This window comes from Strix aluco, chromosome 4 (assembly GCF_031877795.1).
Source record: "Strix aluco isolate bStrAlu1 chromosome 4, bStrAlu1.hap1, whole genome shotgun sequence".
NCBI classification, from domain to species: Eukaryota; Metazoa; Chordata; class Aves; order Strigiformes; family Strigidae; genus Strix; species Strix aluco.
Window position 1 is genome coordinate 6,788,106 of NC_133934.1, and position 20,074 is coordinate 6,808,179.

Below are 20,074 nucleotides of genomic sequence, written 5' to 3' on the forward strand. Positions count from 1 at the left end.
CTCTGCTCTTTGTAACTGTCAGTGCAATAATCTAAAATAATTGCAGTAATCGGAATTCAGAAATAGCTCACAGAGCTCATCTGAAAATCTTAGAGAAAATTAAAACTGTGAAGTTAGTCTGACAACATTACCAAAAATCTACATGTGAACTTCCCTGTAGTGAGAAAAAAAATCTTCGTACCAGAATTCTAGAAAGTCTTAAGTAAAGAAATTCTGTGCTGATTAAATCAGCCTCACAAATCTACAATTCTTTTAGGAATACAACAGGCCTACCAAATTAGCAAGTGTCTTTAAAAACAGTAGTTTTCTGTGGGGCTCCTTCCTCAGCATCCATATTCCACTCCCACATACACAACTTACTGCTGGAAGTTACACTACAGTCTCATTACCATCAACTGCAAAGTATTTCCTTTCTGCTTTGGTGTAACAGCTGTCAGGCATCAAGACAAGCTCTCAAAAAAATGCTGGAATTAACTCCATATTAGAAATCAGAGTACTATCACATACTAACTAAAACAAAAAATGGCTATAGAAACAACAGAAGCAGATTATGACTGCAATATACTAGCTACGTCATGCCGATTTGCTGCACACTCTTCCTCAGCAGTAAATACAAGATAAATCACTCTTTTCATTGAGGGATCCTATCCTGTACTTGCTACCTCATGCTGTATCTTTGCGAAGCCATTAAACATTTCCAAAAACGATACCCAGTCATCAGCCAGATCCTCACAGTTGACCAGGCACAGGACTGACTGCACAGAAGCCAAGAACACAAAGCCAAAAAAATGAAACAAAACCCAGCCCTCCCATCCCACCACTGCTCTATAGCTTCCAGAAGTCTACTCCTGCCTAAAATGCAATTTTCGGTCTGAAGCACTGGGGAAAAATTATAGGGCAAGTCTGAAGGACTGTTCTTTAGCCAAGCTATTATTTTTCATTTGCATTTCTATACTTAAGTTATCCAAATAGTTTTTTGATCTTTGAGACAGTTTTCTCATATCTTGGTGACACTTGGCAGGTCACTCGCAGAAGAAATAAAGGCAGACATGGAAGTACTAGAAATGTAGTCACATTCCCTTTTTGTACTGAAACAACATTCTTCCAGACTGCAGCTTGTGTAGCTTGAATCCTAGAAGCATGCAAGTGTAGCTGAAGGTTTTAGGTTTAAGCACAAAACAGTTAAAGAAAGAGTGAGAAAATCAAAGGTTATAAACTTGAGAACAGCTTTGTGTTTTCTCCCACTACAGAATACATGACCAGGCAGGCTAACTCCTAAGCAGAAGGAGGGGGCAAAAAGCAGTTAAACCCCAGCCTTCAAGGCTCAGTAACTTTTTCTCTGATTATCACAAGGCAAGATGTTTTACCCATGCCTAGACAAGTTCAAAGAACTCAACACACCCTCCTAGGGATTATATTTATTATTCTACTTTCCTATCTAATCCTTATTTAAGACTGTTCTGAGAAATGACATAACCATTATATAACAGCCATATATAACATAGTAAGACATTACCTCAGGAGAAGATTTTGTCTGTTTAGCATGAACACTTCCACTATTCTCAGATGACTTCCTTTTCACGCCCCCAATTCTTTTAGATTTATCTGGAAGGGAAGGTGATTAAGCTTAGTCCATTTATCACAAATATGCTACTTAGTGAAGGACAAACAATAACAGGTCTTACCACATTTTCCATTGTTGTCATATATGATTTCAACATGAATTAACTCCGGATCAAGAGTTTTTAAAGCTGGAATCTTGGAAAGAACAAAAACACAGAAGCAGCCATTTAGAGAGGTGAAAGTTACTGTTTGAATGTATTTATCTTAGATGTTATATCTATACTAAGCTTAGACACTTTGCTTCTAGGTTCTTTGAATACCATGTTGATTTTAACAATATACTGTTGTGACAGCGTCTCTGCATGAAAACACACATATGAACTAGTGCTTCAGAGCACTGACTATACCGCATGGAAGGCAAAGAAGCCAGGATCATATGTTTGCCTCACTCTTCAAATAAAAATTCCAGGTCTCCCTTATGTTGTGTAGAAGGCCATTTGTTATTTGATCATTCTACCAGCAGCATACAGAAACACTGTGGGGTAATAGATTATTCTGCACTACACTGATCCCCACTTTAAGTTTACTAGAGTAAGGACGGAATTTAAAATGGTGTTGGTGGGGATATAAATACAAGTTCTCACCCATTCCCCATCTCCATCTGTAAACTCACAGCAACTGGTTCTTACCTCCTGACAGTTGACTTCTAGAGTTCTTGTAGCTGGATTACCATTGACAACAACTGCTGTGAACCACTGAGTAGATGGATCCAGGCTATAAATTCTAATTTTTGAACCAATGATATTTTTTCCACCTTAAAGATTGAAAAAATAGAAGAAAAGGGAGCTTAAGAAAAAGGGAGCATACCAACGTGAATTTGCCAACAGTACTGCATGCAAGATGCAAATAAGCAAAACAGAGAACCTTGAGACAACTTCCACATCGCTGGGGGGTGGGGAAAAAAGCATGATAAAACTATGTTCCAGCTAATGGAAGTTGAAGTTTTCTGGAGGTTAAGACACACAGCAGCAGCCAGACTGACCTCCAGATTTCAGACAGGCAGGCAGATCAGTGGACACGAGAATCAAGATTCAATGATTACATGAGAATTTTTCCTCTCTTTACAGTATTGGAAAAGACAACTCTAAGTTGCAATATTTACTTTTCCATAAAAATAAGACATTTCTTGCACATGCAAACACATGACTAGAAATATACTTGTATGAACCCAGTAATTAAGAATTTGAAGCTGGCAAATCTAAAAATTTTAACAATTAACAATTTTAACTTGGCTAAAAAAAATTAGTCTCCATATAACACTTTGGAAGTTTCTACAAATAATCAGCAAACTACAAAAAAGAAAAAAAAATTTAAAAAATCGAGCTATTTGAAACAATAAACAACTCCAAATAATTTCAGTGACAATTGCTACAAATTTGATATCTTTCACAAGTGCCAGGCCATCTATGTGTCTAAATTACATACTCTTACAAGGGAAATACTTGAAACTTAAATCTCTATAATCCTTCATATTTTGCATTCATTGATGCGCAGAAAGTGGAATCACTATTTCAAAAAAGCTTTTATCCCTGAAACAGATCACTGTAATTTACACTATCACTGCAATGGCTTGAGTATTTATTGCCAGAATTTCCCACTACGGAATATGCTTGTACCTTGTACCAAGCGTGTTTCGTCTACATGTTTCTTAACTAAAGCCTGAATTTCTTCATTAACATTTTGATCATCCTTAAGAGGAAGCCTGGAACTGTCCACATCCTATTTAGGAAAAAAAAAAATATAGAAGTTGGCATTAAGGATAATGCTTTTGATTAACAAAACCCCGTAATATTTAGAAACCAGACAGCAGCAATTCATACAAGTCCAACAAGTTTTGAGCAGATGTAAATGCAAATATTTTATGTTTCCATTTATGATAATAATGCCGGGATCCAGTCCATCTCAAGACACCATTATAAAACGTTCATCTGAATGAAAACAGCTACATCTAAATCAGTCATAATTATTCAGCATCATATATATTTATAATTTAGGGGTTTTTTTCCCCTCTACTGTTATCTAAAATAAGCTACTTGACAACTTTTAGAATTGATTCTGAAATGGAAAGTTTAGAGCAAGTTTTTGCCAATGGCTCAGAGTGCTAATAAAAAAAGGGTTGGGTTTTTGGTTTTTTTTATCCCAAGCACTGCTCTAGTATCTGTAAGAAGCAGAAGGCTGAAAAGCCAGTAGTCAGGAAACTGTTATTCACGATGCCAGAAAAGCAGTCTTCTCCATTGCAGTATTGAGATAAGGCTTCTACATAAAGAAATCTCTACTCTGTTCTTGAGCCAACATGGGCAAGACAACAATCTACAACTCAAATATAGCTTCAAGTGATTCTTTTGCTAGTCTCTCAAGAGGAGTTCTCTATTTGCTGACTGTTAACAAGTCAGAGTAGAACACTAATGATGGCACTACCAGCAGTCTCAGCATGGGACATCTATTACTAGTTTTATTCAGACTGTTTATAGGTCTTGTGAGTAGTTTCCTGAAAAAGTTAAGTCCTTTATCATTAGCAGATACTATTCTTCAAAACTCCTGAGCAGCGCAATTGTCCAACCAATCTCTACCTAAGTTTCACTAACAAACTTTCCTCCTGCTGCTCAATAAAGGGACTATAATTCAACCCTCTCATTTACATCCTGCCTAATTCCTCATTTGTTTAGGATTAGAAATGAGGTGTTTCTATTAAATAGCAATATTTATTCCAGACATCCCTGCAACTCCTTTCATAGTAATGATAGTCATGTTCAAGAACAAAGGGAAACTATTCCAGACTATCCTCACCATCAACAGGATACAACTGCTGTCACCTGAGCTAACTGTCCTAGCATACTCCCTCATCCAGCTCTCTTAAGTGACCTTGTCCTGGATCAGCTTCAGAAGGTTTTTAATCAGACATATTAGATTCAGAACTGCTATCTGAGTTATAGCAAAAAGCACCTACTCCAAGTTTTTACCCATCTCAAGTCTGCATTTAGAATATATTGACACATCTTAAATACCAAGATAAAAGATTTATCTTCCATCTTTATAATGCCATACAAGGTTACCTGAACGGGTGTCAAAAGGTCTTTAGAAAGGAAAACACATCTTTCTTCACCAAGATAGCGTACTGAAACCATTGATCCCAAACCAGCTTTGTCCACTAAGGATTTATAAGTCTAGAAAAATGAAAAACATTTTCTCAGAAACAGACTAAGAAGATCTCATCATTCCTCATTTGCATTTAAAAATTATTTTAATTTTGCATCTATTTCTCTGTTAAGATACCACATCTACATGCAACTCTTGAAACAAAGCAAGTTTCTAATAAAACTTCTAATACATGTCTAACTGAATTATATTTGAACTTAATTTCATTTATTAGAATGAGTTAAGAATGCAGTTCAGGTCAACACGAAAAATTTATTAATATGAAGAGTTCTAGTTGTAAATATGTTAATGAAAAACCCTCCTTATGGTAGATTGGGGGAATAACTAGCAAATCAATGAAGGCCAGCTGCATGGCTTAAAGTTCTCAAAGCTCATGCGACATTGATAATATACTGAAGCTTTAGTTCAGGCGTGTACAATGACTTGGGTAGCCTCATAGTTGTTATACCACTGCAGTACAATGATCAAGTTGTGTTCAGGTATACCAAAGGCTTTAAGAACAGATAAGAAACAAAAATTTCCTTTAAAAGCTTCTGAGCTCTCCCTAATATGTTCAAGGTTAAATTTTGTTTAGTTCTGCAGTAACAGCTCTGAGTGGGTAGGCATCAGGAGCCTGGAACATCAGAAGTAGCAAGAATAACTCCTCCCTACATGAAAGGTACATTTGCGCCCCATTTAAAAGAAAATTTAAAAGAATATCATTCTAATAGAGTATGAGTTTGGGTTTCTAAAGGACTGATCAAGGTAACAAAGACTTTCTTCCCCTTTGTTGTTTTCACTTCAGTTAGGACAGCATTGGCAAAGGGGCAGTACGGCTGTAAGAGGAACAAGAGTCTCTAGGAGTGACTGGGCATTACAAGAGTTCTGCAGAGCCATTCCGTTTGTCAGAAACATACTCTCATGTAACGTGAATCAGTAAGTTCGATCAAGATTTAAATAAATTAATCCACACACCTCTTTTTTTAACCCCTCCTTTCCTGCCTTGTGTGGAGGCAAAGGGAGAAAAGTCTCTTTTGCCAAGACAAACTCCAGTATTGTGCTTTATTTTATCCTACATCATTCCTCTGCTAAATGAGCTTTGGAACATGTACACTGCATGAACTGACATATCAAGCACATCATGAGGAAAACCTTATGCATAAATTGAAGACAAGTGTCCAGTAAGAACTGTTCAGACACTTGGAGAGACACAACAGCTAAGTTTAAATAAGCAGGCTTTCAGAACATTGTATCAGCAAAATCTACTCGTAGAACTGCTGATATTAAGGCATGGGTCAGGAAATAAAATTAAAGATTCATCTTTCCACTTCTCCCATCCTATTTGGCCCTACTTCCAATAAATATCTGCTTAGATTAGCTTTGCTTAAGAAAAAAAGCTCATCTGAAATGCAGCAACATGTATTACACTGCATACTTTATACCTCACGAACTTAAGAGTATTAAAACATGGACTACAACTTCAGCATAATTAACATACAGCAAGCTTACATCTTCATTTATTTCACAACTACTTTTATGAGTAGCAATACCTCAAGTAGTCAAGTAACATATTCAACCAGTAGAGTTTTAAGAAATGGTCCCTGTTCCCCTCTACTGGCTAATTTGTTTAGCCAGCCATGCCTGGCAGTTACAGAAAGTTTAGTTCTCTGACTTGTACAGCATAGCTCAGGTTTTTATATGCATAAAATCCAAGTCTTGCAAGTTATCTGTGCCAGGCAGCCATCACATAAGTCATTCAAATTATTTTTGTCTCAGGTCAAGAATCACTGAAGAATTAACGGTACTTGTGGCAGAGCAAAACAAGAATTTAGGATAAAAGTACAGGCTATCCTTAGAAACCTATTATTTACCCTTTCTCTCTCTACCCTTAACTGCAATTTCTTGAAAGAAGGAAGAAACATGAAACTAGAGGGAGAAGGAATTAACATTGTACAGAACAGTGGTTTGGGAGGGAAGCAAAGTCATAAAAATACATTCCTGTATCCCCAGGCACAACATATCAACTTCAAATGCTTACAAGCTCTGCCTGGCTCTAACTGTACAAAGAGATTTAGTCTCCCTTCAGATTATGTGTAAGGGTACATGAGTGAAGCTGTACTTGAGAAATTCACACTTGTAACAACACTGTCCTTAGAAGATGGAACTGCAGAAGCAAAGTGAGTTAGGCCAAGCGTATACTTGCCATTGCAGGCCACTGGACAGGAGACATAGAACTGGCCTGAGTTCTTCTTTCAGCCAGTACCAGCTTTTGCTCCACCAGGAATACTTTCATTTTATGGTTGTAGACTTCTATCCATCTTCTTTTTTCCCATGACTCATCATCAAATTCAACACAAATCTACAGAAAGGAAACAAGTGAAGGAGTGACTACCCATAAAATTCAGACACATACAATGTGAAAAAGCATAAACAAACACCAACTTCCTCAAAAAACAACCCCAATCATTAAAAGTACTTATAATGCAAACATGACTATTGCCTTTCTGTCACACAATCAAGCAATCACTAAAGCATCCCAGGCTGACCTAGTATGTTATGATAGTCATTAACTGGTTTGTCATCATTACTGTCACATAAAATATTAATATTCCCATTTATTTAACTCTACAATAAACTGTCCTCTGCTGCTCAGGGACAGTTAAATGTGTTAACTCTGCCACCAGCATTTACAATCAGGGAAAAAAACCACACACAAAACCCTCTAAAACTCTAAAGGACTGCATACGGTAGTGGCACAAGCATCTTCCACAAACTCTAGAGTACTTCAGTAAACAAGTTGTTTTTCCAGAAATATTTTAAGAGTCCCAAACAATAACTTTAGTTAATTTATTGAAAGCACAAATGGCAGTAAGCCAGTAAAGGTGATCAAATTATATAATGTGAAGAAGGTCATTTGCTGCCTTTTAACTGGCATTTATCTTTACAAATCTCTGAAGCATCTATACAAACTTTTTAAGAGGAAAGCAGTTGTCACTTCACAGCAAAAACATGGTAGCCTGACCAATTTCTTGGGGATGACATTACCATTCTTTCCTGGGCAAGATGGGGAGATCAGCAAAGGACTGGGAAAGACCACAAAAATAACTGCCTGAATACAGGAACTGGAATATCTGGGTAGAGAACACTACTCTCAGAAAAATCACTCCCTCTTCCCATAAAATATTACAGTCCAGTCTAAACACACATAACTGATTTACCCTAATGGCAGAGAAACCTCAGTTGAGTGAATCTTAGAAACATTCCCTTGTATTTACCTTCCCTCTAAGGGGAAAGGCAAGTAAAAGCACGCACACAAAGCAGCATTACCACAGACGGGAGTTGTAACACTAATGGGTGCAGAAATGAATTTAGTCATTTTGAATCTCATGAAAACAATGAAAGAGATAAGCAAATAACACAGGTACCAGAACCAGAATGGCTTGTTTTGTCTATAGTATCAACACTGCACAAACAGGAAAATACAGTTGAGAAAAAACTTTCAACAAGCATTTGACACCTTCTATTCTGTAGCTTGCGCCTGACACTATACAAAAAAATTAAATATTTCTACTCCTTTAGAGACTTCTTTTTTTCCCCCAAAATCCATTACTATTTTGGGTCTAAGTAAACATTACTCTCCACAGAGCTGTAAGAGAGGAAGAGATAGATGTAGTTTGGTACAAAAACTCTCTACGCCTCACTTGTCTACTTTGCAACTTTAACACTTTTACTGGAGAAGGAATTAAGCCAATTGCTTCTGGCAGAACCGTAACCAGTTACAAGGCTACCAGTAAAGTCCCCAACAGCACCTGCTCCTTCTCCTTTTAAGTCCCAGAGAAGGTCCTTAAGCCGAGCTTTCTGCAGCAGCAACATCCTCCTCCTCACTCCAAGTACGGCATGGGCACAGCCCCTCCGGCCAAAGATGGAGAAAGCTCCACCCCCGCCGCAGATCCACAACAAGAAGCTCGGCCTCTAACAACTCGCAACTCTTCATAACAAAGTTTACACTTTCAAAAAAAGAGTTAGAAACACATACGATTTCTTCTTGTTCGACAAGGAGCAGGTGCTGCTCTAGTTAATCAGAGGTCACAAAGTTCTTCCCATTAAAAAAAAAAAAAGCAAGGAAGCGGTTTTAATTGCAAGATGGTACTGTTCTTGCTGTCATAGAACAGCCTGCCACCAAAGTCCCTTGTAGAAGCAAATAAGAGGAAAATGTAACAAGATGTCGTTACTATAATGGAGTTTTGTACTTTGTGAGTACTTTGTATACTATAGTAATTGCCCAGATCTGGTTGAATAGTTTTACTGATTACAGTTGCCAAATAGCCCCTTAAGAACTTCACAGTCGAACTGTGAAGGTCGTTTGACTTCCACCCAAAACACATAGTTAACGAATCACACTAAGCTTGCAATAATCGACTGCGTGTTTAAAAATCCTGTTGGTAATCATTATTAAGAAGTGGCCACCATGCAAGAAGAGTCTGAGAAACCTCCAACACCATATAGGAAATTGGTATGTCTTTCAAGACAGCAGAAGTACTTGTTCATTACCAGCTACTCCAAAGAGGGAGAAAGAAAAGTCACAAATCTCAACAACATAGGAGTGTTTTGGTTTCATCTCTGGGGAAAAAAAATAAAATTGTTCACAACTGACAAGACTGTAAGTTATGTTCAGGAAATACACAGAAGTAAAACATAAGCACAGCGGGTGCAATAAAAACCTGAAGTTGGTGGAAGAAAGCACATTTATCATTAGTTTGAGGTAGTTTCCAGCATTAGTACAAGCACACTGGGGCTTTAGCCCGAGGTGCACGTGTTTTCAAGCATGTTAAGCAGGCAAGTTGACCAAGAAAACCTCCCTCCCCCAGCAACAGTGTGTGTATATATATGTGTATACACACACCCACACACATGCACATGAAGTTTCCAGGTCGCAGGGTAACCACTCTTGTTTTAGAAGGTCTCTCTGAAAGTTCCCATTACCTTCAGGTCTTGTTTGGATATGTCTGTGTGTGAAACTGCTCGGATCTTGCCCGACTTCCAGGGCCATTCGGAGATGCAATTGGTGTCCCACGACCTGTCTTCTTCCTCCGACAGACTGAGGAACCTCTTCCCCACGAGCAGCGACCAGCTCCCCTCGAGCCTCAGCACCATTTTAACTCATCGGGAGACCTCCAGGGAGGAAACCGACGGAAGGAGGAGAGAAAAAAGGAAAAAACAAAACAAAACAAAACAAAACAACGCGTCGGTCAGCCGGCGGGCTCGCCCCCCGCCCGCCTTTCCTCACAGGGAGCCGAGGGGGCCAAGGCGGGCGGGAGCAGCGATGCTTCCTTCTTCCTTTCCCCGTCCTCCCCCCTCCCTCCCTCCCCCGCTTCTTTTCAAGCGGCTCAAGCCGATCCCTCAGACACCCACAGGATGCTTCCTTGCCCACGGTCCTGTTAATCATTGCCTCAGTGGGGGCGGGTGGAAGGAAATACCAGAAGCTGCTGCAGTGCAGCTCCCAGCGATTTCCACCCCGGCCGGCCGCCACCCTGCCTCCTCAGCCTGCCCCCCGCGGCCTCTTTGTTCCCTCCCTCCCTCCGAGCAGCCCAACTGGGGGGCGGCAGCTGAAGGGGAGCCAGGGAAGCAGGCGACCGGGCCAAGCTCCTTCCGGACGTCTCTCCGCCTCACGAGCGGCCCCCTCCTACCCACCCAGCCAGCCAGCCAGCCCTCAACCCTTGCCCCTACCCTCACCTGCTTTTCCCCCCCCCGGCCCCTGCCGCCGGTCCCCCCCCGGCGCACCCCGCGGTCACACAGCGCCCAAGCAGCGGGCTCGGCAATCGCGGCGCTTCCCCTCCACCCCCAGCAACAGCCGCTGCGGCGAGCGCTACTACTCGGCCCCGCGCTCGCGCACACACCCCCTCACCCGCGCGCCCGCCCCCCGCCCCGGCCCGCGGCCGGCCCCCGCCGCTCCGTCCCTCACTCTCATTGGCTCCTCCGCGCCAGCGGGGCGGGGCTAAAGGCAAGCCTCCCGCTGCGATTGGCCTGGAGGGGCGGTGCCCGCGCGCCTGGCCGCGCCTCGAAACCGTTGCTCAGCAGATGGCGGATAAAAAAAGAAGTATCCTTCCGCAAAGCTTCGAGTGAAGGAGTCCGCCAGCCCGCCCACCCACGAAGGGCCCAAAGAGTGGGCCGGATGGAAAAACAAACGTGCTTTAGGCCGTAACGCGCCTAGAGGCTCGTGTTTCTGCCTCGAGCGAGCTGAGCCTTAAACCATAAGGGCCGCCTTTGGTGACGGCGGAAGGATCCGAGGGAGGCAAGAGGCGTGAATCGGCCAGTTATACGTGCGGTTCGCGGCGTACTCAGATATAGCACAGGGGGAGGGGGCACCTGTGGGGCGCTTCTGCGCAAGCGCACAGCGGCGAGCGGCACCTGCGGGGGCGCTGCGGGCGGGCTGTGCGCACGCGCAGACGGGGAAGGGCCTGACACCTGCTGGGGGGCGGTGTCTGCGCCTGCGCAGGAGGGGCTCGGCGGCGCCGAGGGACGGGCGGAGCCCGGGCGGAAGCCTCTCAGCGGCCACCATCTTGTGAGGCTGACTTGGAGGCTGAAGGAGAGTGGGAATGGCTGGCTCCTGCGTGACAGGAGGCGTTTCTGGGGAAAAAATAAGAAGCGCTAGAGGTTCCTTGGGAGGATGGCAGGTTTTAGAGAAGCTCTGGTTGCAGTTGATCTTGGTTATGTAGTTCTGTACACATGCAAATGTGTTCCACCATTTCACATCCCTCATTCCTTTCATGCAAGACCTGCGTGCTCTTATGAAAGACTGTAGCCAAGATCATAAGAGAACCAAGTGGTTAAACTGAGAATATGGTACCGAGCTAGCTGATCATATTCTGCAGTGGCCTAGGAAGACACGCATACTCATTTTTTACCACAAGACTTTCCTACCAGAGGATGTGGGAGGAAGAAAAACAAAAATGAAGGAAAGTACCCGAGGCCAAGAAGCTGTTGAGTCATCTGGTTTACTGAAAGCCAGTGGTGTTCATCTTATGCTTTCTCTGGGGTTCTCCAATCCCAAGAGGTGTCTGAGCTTCAAAAACCCCATCAAACAGCAGCGGGGGCTCTGCTGCAGGCAGGATCTTCCTGCCATGTTCTGGTCTCATCCGCTATTTTCTTACTGAAGCCAGTCCCACACTTGCGTTAAATGCATTTTTAAAGCTTTTCCCGCCAGTTTGCTTCAGGACTCTCCACTGATCGCTCATCTACTGCTACATTCAAACAAACACATTCGCGTATGAAATGAAAAGACATAGAAAATTCCTCATGCGCCATGTTGAAGGAGTTCCTGTCCTTCACACCATGGAAATCAGACAGCCCAAGTGCCTTGATATCTTTTAAGGCCTCTTCAGTGATTCCTAGCAACAAGATGAACCTAGTAATATGTAACATTTTCATCAAGGAAAACAAACAAAAGTGAACAATAGAAAATTAGTCTAATATATCAGCAACTGCATGTAGCCTGAAGAAATACGAGTTTGCAGACACTGAAATGAAAAAAAGGTACATTTTTTTCTCAGATTGAAATATTTAATATGTAGATCAGACCTACAAAATGGAATTTGTGATAAGATATTGTATAAAGCAAGCTATAGCTGAAACTACCAAATAACTTGTTTCATTGTAGGTATAAGGCTTTTGTAAATCAGCTGTACAACATGTACATCATACTATAGAAGTGTTGTATACCTGCCTTATTTAAAGCCCTTAGTTTTTATGCATACACAACACTTTGCCTGAAAGATTAGCTGCTTAATACATACAGGAAGAGTGATGTTAGGCAATAAGGAAGCAATATTACTCGATACAGTAGATCAAACTGTTGGTAGCCCTCCAATTGCCTAATGGTAATTTTTTTCCCATTAGCACCAGAATAAAGGAAAGCTTTAAGGAGAGATTGGAAAGAAAACAATGTAGGTTTTGTGAATGAGCAGCTCCCACATGTGAAGAGTAGCATGAAAATTGATCAGCAATGTTTTAAAATTTAATGGTTTGGGTAGGTACTGGTCTAGAGGGCTGAGAGTAAGAGAGCAAACACAGGGTGATTGCTACAGTGACACAGTCCATGAATGACCTTGAAAATGAATTTATATAGGAAATTATGCTAAAGGACAAGTCATATGAGCAAAATGCAACATTCTGAATGTATATAAAGTAACACAAATGAGCAGAGACCAGAAGAGAAGATGGTGAAGCAGAATACAAGTTGACAGGAGCCTAGACAAAAATCAGGCATTAAGGGTACAAACAAACTTTCAGTCTGGAAAGAGTGGAGGTATTCAGCACCCACGAGCTAGAAGCTGAAGCCAGATAACTTGAGCTTTTTTAAAATTTTTTGAGCAAGGAAGATAATTAGCTACTTACTTCACTTCCCTAGGATTCTTCATTCCCTGAAGAAGTTAGATGAGGACCAAATATCTTTTTAAAATTATCTAGCTTCTTTAAAAGTTACAAAATCGGGGTGAAGTCCTGGGTCAAAAAAGTCAATGATATAAAATTTTAAATTGTGACTATAAACATCTTTGGATTTGTTGAATCGTTTTAGAATATGTTTCCCAGGATTTTAACCATACAATACAGAAAAATAAATACTATTGTTTTTCTTATGTGATTATTTTATCACCACTCACAATAGTCTCCACAAAAACTAATGTCTACTAGAAAAATTTTGTGTGTATATGCCCACCCTCACTCACACAGTGTGTGAATGGAAATATCAAAATGTTCAGAAATAACATTCAAACTAATATTATAATGGCACAGATGCAACTATCTCACTGTGGATTATATACATCTCAAGAACAAAATGCCATTCGAGTACCTGCAAAATAAATGCTGTAAATATGCAGAACTGATTAAACTACAGAGCAGCAGATTTCAACCTCTTCTTCTGCCTGCAAGAAGTTTTGAACATAATTTTTACAGCCCGCTCTACCTACTGGGTTGAACTGGTAATAGGTAAGCCTTTAGCTCCTATTTGAGAAAGGGGTAATCTCTGCAAACAGGTGCTCTTTAAAGAGTAACTTCAGAACACACTTGAATAAATTCTTCCTTTCAGCCACCATTAGGTAACAGTACTTTTCTCTTGTACGTGGTATCACTAAGAAAAATGCACAAGAGGCTTTGGGTGAAGAGAAATTTGAATTTAACAATATATGTGGTAAAAGTCAATAGCCAGTATTTATAACTATCAATGCCTAAAAAATTCCACATTCAGGCATTTAAGCCTACTTCTCTGCATATAAAATCTGGATGTGCTATTCAGATATTTGTGCTTGAAAATTGGTCTCCCACTATCTAAACGTATTTTATATCACCAATCACAGACACTTTGCAAGAAAGGAACATTTTAGTAGCTGACATTAACTGTCGTGGCACTATGTTCTCAGAAGATGTTTTCTGTGATAAGCAGGGGCAGATTGCTTTTCAGGGCTCTCCTCTTGTATTTCCAAGATAAGCCTACAAGTTTGCATGCAGTTACAACAAACAAAGATCAGTGCGAGGTCTTATGGATAGTGCTTTATAAAATCTCTGCTGTAGCAACATTTGAAGGTCTTTGTTCTCAATCAAAGCCCCTTTGGATAGGAGGCTGTACAAGCACGGAAAAAGAATATAAAGTGCTTTATCTTGGGATGGTTAATGATGAAGGTGTGAGGATATGTAATTGAAGTTGAAAGTGGTTATGGTCAGACTACCAAACTACCAGCCATGCTAACTGGAAACAGGGCTGTGGGAGATACCCAACAATATCATTTCTCACACTGTGTCTTGAGATATGGTGCTAAAGAATGAGTGTTAACAGACCTCCAGAAGCTTTCATAGTCACTAGCACCAAATTGATATACTTACTTAAGATTACCCCTTCAGTAGCTAAAGTAGATCGGTTACTACTCCTATTCAGTCTAGCTCCAGTTACAGCATGAAAAGAGAAAAGCCTGTATAACTTTTCTCAGGTACAGTCATGTTACCTCAGCACACCTCACATGGATCAGCTTTGCAAGACTAGCAGGACTAGTTCCTTCTCTTTTTCCCCCGCTTATCTCTTTACCATAAGTTAAAATAATTCATGTCTTACATCAGTTAATATTGTCTCCCTGTCTAAAGCTAAAGGAAGCACGTATTTTGACACACAATGCATTATAATGCTATGCAATTAAGTTTACTCGCTGAAGGAAAAATTCCATAACAAATGCTGAACTTACTCTTTTCCACTACCATACATATTCTGCAGTGGGGACTAATTTGCTTTTCTTTTGCTAGCTATGAGTTAGTAGGACTTGCATTTGCTATCACAACTGTAGAAACAGGCAATTGTGAGAGGACCTTTAGGATAATAAATCATGATCAACTATTAAATTTTAATTGACTATTAATTTAAGATTTAATGATTTAATTATTTAATTGGATGTTAAATATTGTCTGGGGATTGGGGTTAGATATTAAATTTTTCAGATTAATTCTAAAGTTAAATGGGTATTTATAGATAGAATGATGCAATAATCTTTAAAGAACAACCATAAACAAATGTTAGACATAAAGTGTGGTTAGTAATTACATGCTGATTTTGTTTTTCCTTGTCTGCTCCAGATGGAGAAGGTGTGTTTTGGAGGAAAAAAACCCTTTCCCTTCAGGTGTTAATACATTATCAGTTAATAATTCAAAGGGTTCAGGGTATATTTGTTTAATAAAAATGCAAATCAAAATTATCTTGATGATATAGTTGAATCAAATCTTAGAAACCTCCAGCACAGCAGGAATGTCTCAGTGATATTGCTACCCATGTACAAAAAAAGCCACTCAAAGTTAGGTAAAGCTACACAGTAAACTTTAAGCAACATTATTTAATGAATTGAGGAAAATTGTTGTTAATTAGCTTTATCTCCAAAAGCCTCACAACAAACTGAAAGCATGTCATGTTATTCATAGTCTGCTACTTAATAATGTCCAGGCTCTTTCATCACTGAAATAACCTAACCTGGATTTGGCAGAGACCAGTTAACCTTTACACTGTTCCCTGCCAGTGCCAGAGAGGATCTTGAATTTTATTACAAGTGCTTCCTGCTGTTTCTTTTAAACAGATCTGTCCTGTGCTTGAGCTTCTTCCCTTCGGAGAAAAGTTACACCTTTCTCTGGTGGATCTGACAAGAAATTTTGGCAGCTCAGGCTCCCGGGCATGTGTAGGTGTCAGGTCAGTGAATCCTAGACTAGGTGCCATCAATTTTTCTAATATTGAACTAGCCTGCTACATACTTTTCTAGGATCATTTGGACAAAATTCACAGTGCTGCTTTTGATTTTTCAAAACCACATGTATATTCTCTTGAAAGTATTTGGGACACTTTCAATCTTGGTAATTTAATGTAGTTTTTGACAAAATAGTGAACATGGGGAGAAATAGTGATTGTTGTGAGTTACAAGTATGTGCAATTTGAACAGGAACTTTGGTTCTTCTTGAATGTGTGTTCACTTAAAAAGAGGCTCAGCCTTTTGAGTCAGATGCGAAGAAAGCACCCAAGAGTGATCTTGATGGGTAGGCTGTGTGTGCTTGAGTCTTACCTGATGCACTGCAAATCCTTCCACTCCCCACAGAGAACGCTGGCTTTCTTGACTCTAATTCTTTTGTCTTGCCACTTACCAGCCCTCCCTTGAAGTGAAGTGATGGATATTTTGCAGAGGACATTGTATGTTTTACATGCTAGTGTAGTAACTCTGATTCCAGCAGGAAAATACAGTATCTTTTCATGTCAAGAGTCAACTGAGAAATACGTAATTTTTTTTTTTTTTTGGAAATTCTGCATGTTCTGCTGATGCAATGTGAACAAAGCTACAGTAATGCTACTAGCTTCGGTATCGCTGAAGCTAAAAGAAAAAAAAAAAAAAAGTGAAAGGTTAAGATCCCAGCTATTGGTGAATATAGAACTTGGAATTTTTAAAAATTGTCTATCGCTAAATGTGACCTAGTTGGTACAGCACAGAACTGGGAGCCAGATCTAAGTGTGTCATTAGGCAGATAATTTAATTTACCTCATTTCTCTGTAAAATGGGGATAACAATAATCATTCTTATGAATTGCTTTGTGTTGTGCACCTGAAAGATGATAAGTATTATAGCTACTAATTAAACATTATTTTAATCTTCAAATTTCCTTTTCCTTTTAAACTTTAATAAGTGTTTATGCTTCCTAATGCCAGGGAGGGAAAAAGCATGATTGTGAAGCAGCTGCTAAGAACTTTTCCCAGAAGATACTTAATATTAAATTGGGATTGAGTCATCTGTTTCAGAAAAAGGGACAATGCAAGAAATAATAAGCGAGAGTAGAGATTTTGAGTGAAATATATTCAAAGCAAAATCAAAGCAGCTGACACACCTGTGCCTTCAAGCTGGCTCCCACCTTCCCTGTACTCTCAGTCCAGAAATTAGAAATGGACATTGTGATTTCTCTGCAGCCTAATTAGAGAGAGCAAATGCAACAGTATCACTTCAAAAAATAGGTACAGCTGTAAATTACAGATTGTTACTGATGCTCTTTTGGTCTCAGCTCTCCTGCCACGTGCTGAGGCCTCTTCCTCTCCACCGCCAGCCAGCCTGGCGAAGGGGAGCACTGGACAGCTGTAAAGGCACTGGGACAGCAACAGAATTCCAAGCTGAAGCCCACGGTGCAGCTGGGCACTGATACTGGCACTGGCAATTATGATAAGTTTCACTGTATTTGTCACTGTAAAGCACTTAGTGATTTCCTGCTCCTCTCAGTGAGTCAACTCCCCGAGTCAACTACATGTCAGTGAAACTTAATAGTGTCTTTTCCCTAACCATCTCTCTTCACAGTTGTCAGAGACTAATCGCTGTTCTCCAAACCCTAGACTTTGGCAGAAGAGGTTTGTGCCTAAAATTAAAACAGTAGTTCTAAAGCAAATTCCTGACTCCAGTGAAACCAGGAATTTCATCCACTGATGTTTTTTAAGATATCATATCTCAGCCTTGTCTTCTCGTAAGAGGAAGATTGCAATTGTATCTTGTCTCTCATCTCTCCAAAAAAGCCAAAGAAGGCAAAATTGAACTTCTTTTGCTTCCCAATATCTAATGCCCTAAATAACATAATTACCTAACTGCAGTTGTCCAAAAAATGGAAATGACATTTTCCAGTTTCCTTTGCAGAGGAACTTGTGCTGCAGCATAGGGTTGCTAGTGCTGCTTCTTACTCTTATTTCCTATGCACAAATTATCACAGAATAAAATGTACAGCTGCTGTTTTCTAATGAGAATGTAAGAGACACAGCCAAGTTACTCCAGGCTGTCTCTGTTGTCCAGCTAACTTGGACACATAAACAATGAGCAGTAGCTTAAAACCTGTATGTCTACTTTGGGATGGCTGGAAATGGATTTGTTTCAAAAGCAAGTAGAAAAAATATTTTAGGTGATTGAAATAATTGGCAAAGCTGAAAGGGTTTTTATAAATGTAATGTTGGAAAAAAAATTCAGTAGATCATTGGAGGACTTTGAATTTTAGAAGACATGATTGTATGTCAGGTGTTAGTTTCCTGGACTCACACCACTGAGATGATTAGCATTATGCCTCTGGTTGCAGCAGAGGTAGGATGTGTCTCACTTTGTATAACATGTAGGTCACAAACTGCTAATACAAAAAATATGCATTTAATGAACTTCATCCACCAGCTGGCATCTCATTGTCTAGGCTTACTCTGCAGGGAACGAAGAGAAGCATCTCTAGAAGGAGACACATACTAAAATAGGTGTCTAGAATAAGTGGGACAAATTATCCCTCAGAGACATCTGATCTTAAGAAAGATGCTGTAGAGGTTTCTGATTATTGACCTACGTTCCACCCTTTCTTTTAAAGTAAATGCTGAACTGGGTACAAACATAAGGTGGGATGATGTCTGTGCTACTCTTTGGTTTATACATTGTTGCCCAAATTAGGCACTGAATTAATGTTTTTTCTTTATCGAAAGCTACTGCGAGTGAATGCTGGTATGAGGCACTAAGGAGCTAATAAGCAGTACAGTGTATGTTCAAGGTTTGCAGGTTTCCAGTGGTACAAATGACCTTATGATCATTGGATAAATAATGTCTAAAGACAGGAATCACAGGAACTGGTTGTTCCCATAAAGGATCTTTTAAAGAGGGGGGAAAAAGAAAGCTTTGCTCTTAAAGTTAATTATTTTATCAGAGTGCTTTAAACACATCTATTGTTTGCACACAAAGAATGTGAAATAATCATTTATGAACACAGGCTGTAAGAGATGCGGTTCAGAATGCTTGCATGTGACTATTCTATAGCACAGTGTGTTAGATGTGCTACGGTACCTTTTTCTAGGTTTACCATTGTAACCTGTATGCTTGCTCCCCAAATGTATTTTGTACAGACTCTTTCAAAGCTGGGAAAAAGTGAGTAGTGAAAATGGAGGTTTAATTAGCAATAGAAATGTTGTTTTATAAGCAGACCGTTAGCATAAGAAACCAGGATGTGCTGTAATTGTTAGGACTTTATGAGCAGGTCATATCAACCGATGGCTTAAGAAAGGCTGTGTTAGAGCAGGCATCTAGGGATAACACTACTGGTTCACTGTGTATTATTTAACCTCTCTGCACTTACATTTTCCTGTCTGGGTTTAACAAATATTTACCCACATTTAAAAAGTACCTTCTATTCTTCAGAGAAGTGCTGAATAAATAGACTAGTATTACCATCACCAAGTAATCCTGTTAATCTAACGTGCACCCTATGGATATGTTGAATATATTCCATACTACTTGATTGTTGTAGTTAGATTAACAAAGGATATTACAGGGATTAACTTTCCAGTAATGGCTGCAGCTGCCCACCATGTGTGTTTACTATAGCCCCAAACCAGGGTTTGAAATCCTCTTGCCTATAGTGAATAGAAGGAATGCACTTGACTTCTGCAGAGCCAGTTTTCCATTCAAAAGAACAATGTCTTGACCTGGTCATTACCAGTAAGAGGTTTGTAACACAACCTGTTGCACAGGGCTCTGATAGCTGCTGTGCTGCTGGCACCAGGGAAGACAACTTCAGTGCCAGGACAGCTTCAGGTCGCTACCTACCACACCAGTTCTGCAGAGCTGTTGTGAGGTTAAAACTATCTCATGTCTCACTACTCTCTAACAGCCGCAGCTCACAAAGTCATGTCTAGACTACTTTATAAAATACCATCTGGAGACAAGGCCCTCCCCAGTGTAATGCAACTTCAGAGCTGGCCCTGCTTTGAGCTACAGGTTGGACCTGATGACCTCCACAGGCTACTTGC

At 40.2% G+C, this 20,074-nt stretch overlaps 1 protein-coding gene across 3 annotated transcripts in view; it reads right to left on the reverse strand.

Annotated features, from left to right (window-relative positions):
* KDM3A (lysine demethylase 3A) overlaps nucleotides 1–10,642 on the reverse strand; it is a 34,180-nt gene extending 23,538 nt beyond the window's left edge. Inside the window, exons 1-8 of one of the 3 annotated variants that reach the window (XM_074821842.1) lie at nucleotides 10,540–10,642; nucleotides 9,742–9,930; nucleotides 6,962–7,117; nucleotides 4,677–4,787; nucleotides 3,240–3,342; nucleotides 2,253–2,377; nucleotides 1,686–1,758; nucleotides 1,517–1,605 (exon numbers count right to left, since the gene is read on the reverse strand). In XM_074821842.1, the coding sequence (XP_074677943.1) occupies nucleotides 1,517–1,605; nucleotides 1,686–1,758; nucleotides 2,253–2,377; nucleotides 3,240–3,342; nucleotides 4,677–4,787; nucleotides 6,962–7,117; nucleotides 9,742–9,912 (828 nt within the window). In that variant the 5' untranslated portion in view covers nucleotides 9,913–9,930; nucleotides 10,540–10,642. Of the gene's footprint in view, nucleotides 1–1,516; nucleotides 1,606–1,685; nucleotides 1,759–2,252; nucleotides 2,378–3,239; nucleotides 3,343–4,676; nucleotides 4,788–6,961; nucleotides 7,118–9,741; nucleotides 10,011–10,491; nucleotides 10,510–10,539 lie in introns of those variants that run through there. The other 2 variants (XM_074821843.1, XM_074821841.1) reach the window with 2 other exon arrangements.
* Nucleotides 10,643–20,074: the final 9,432 nt, after the last annotated feature.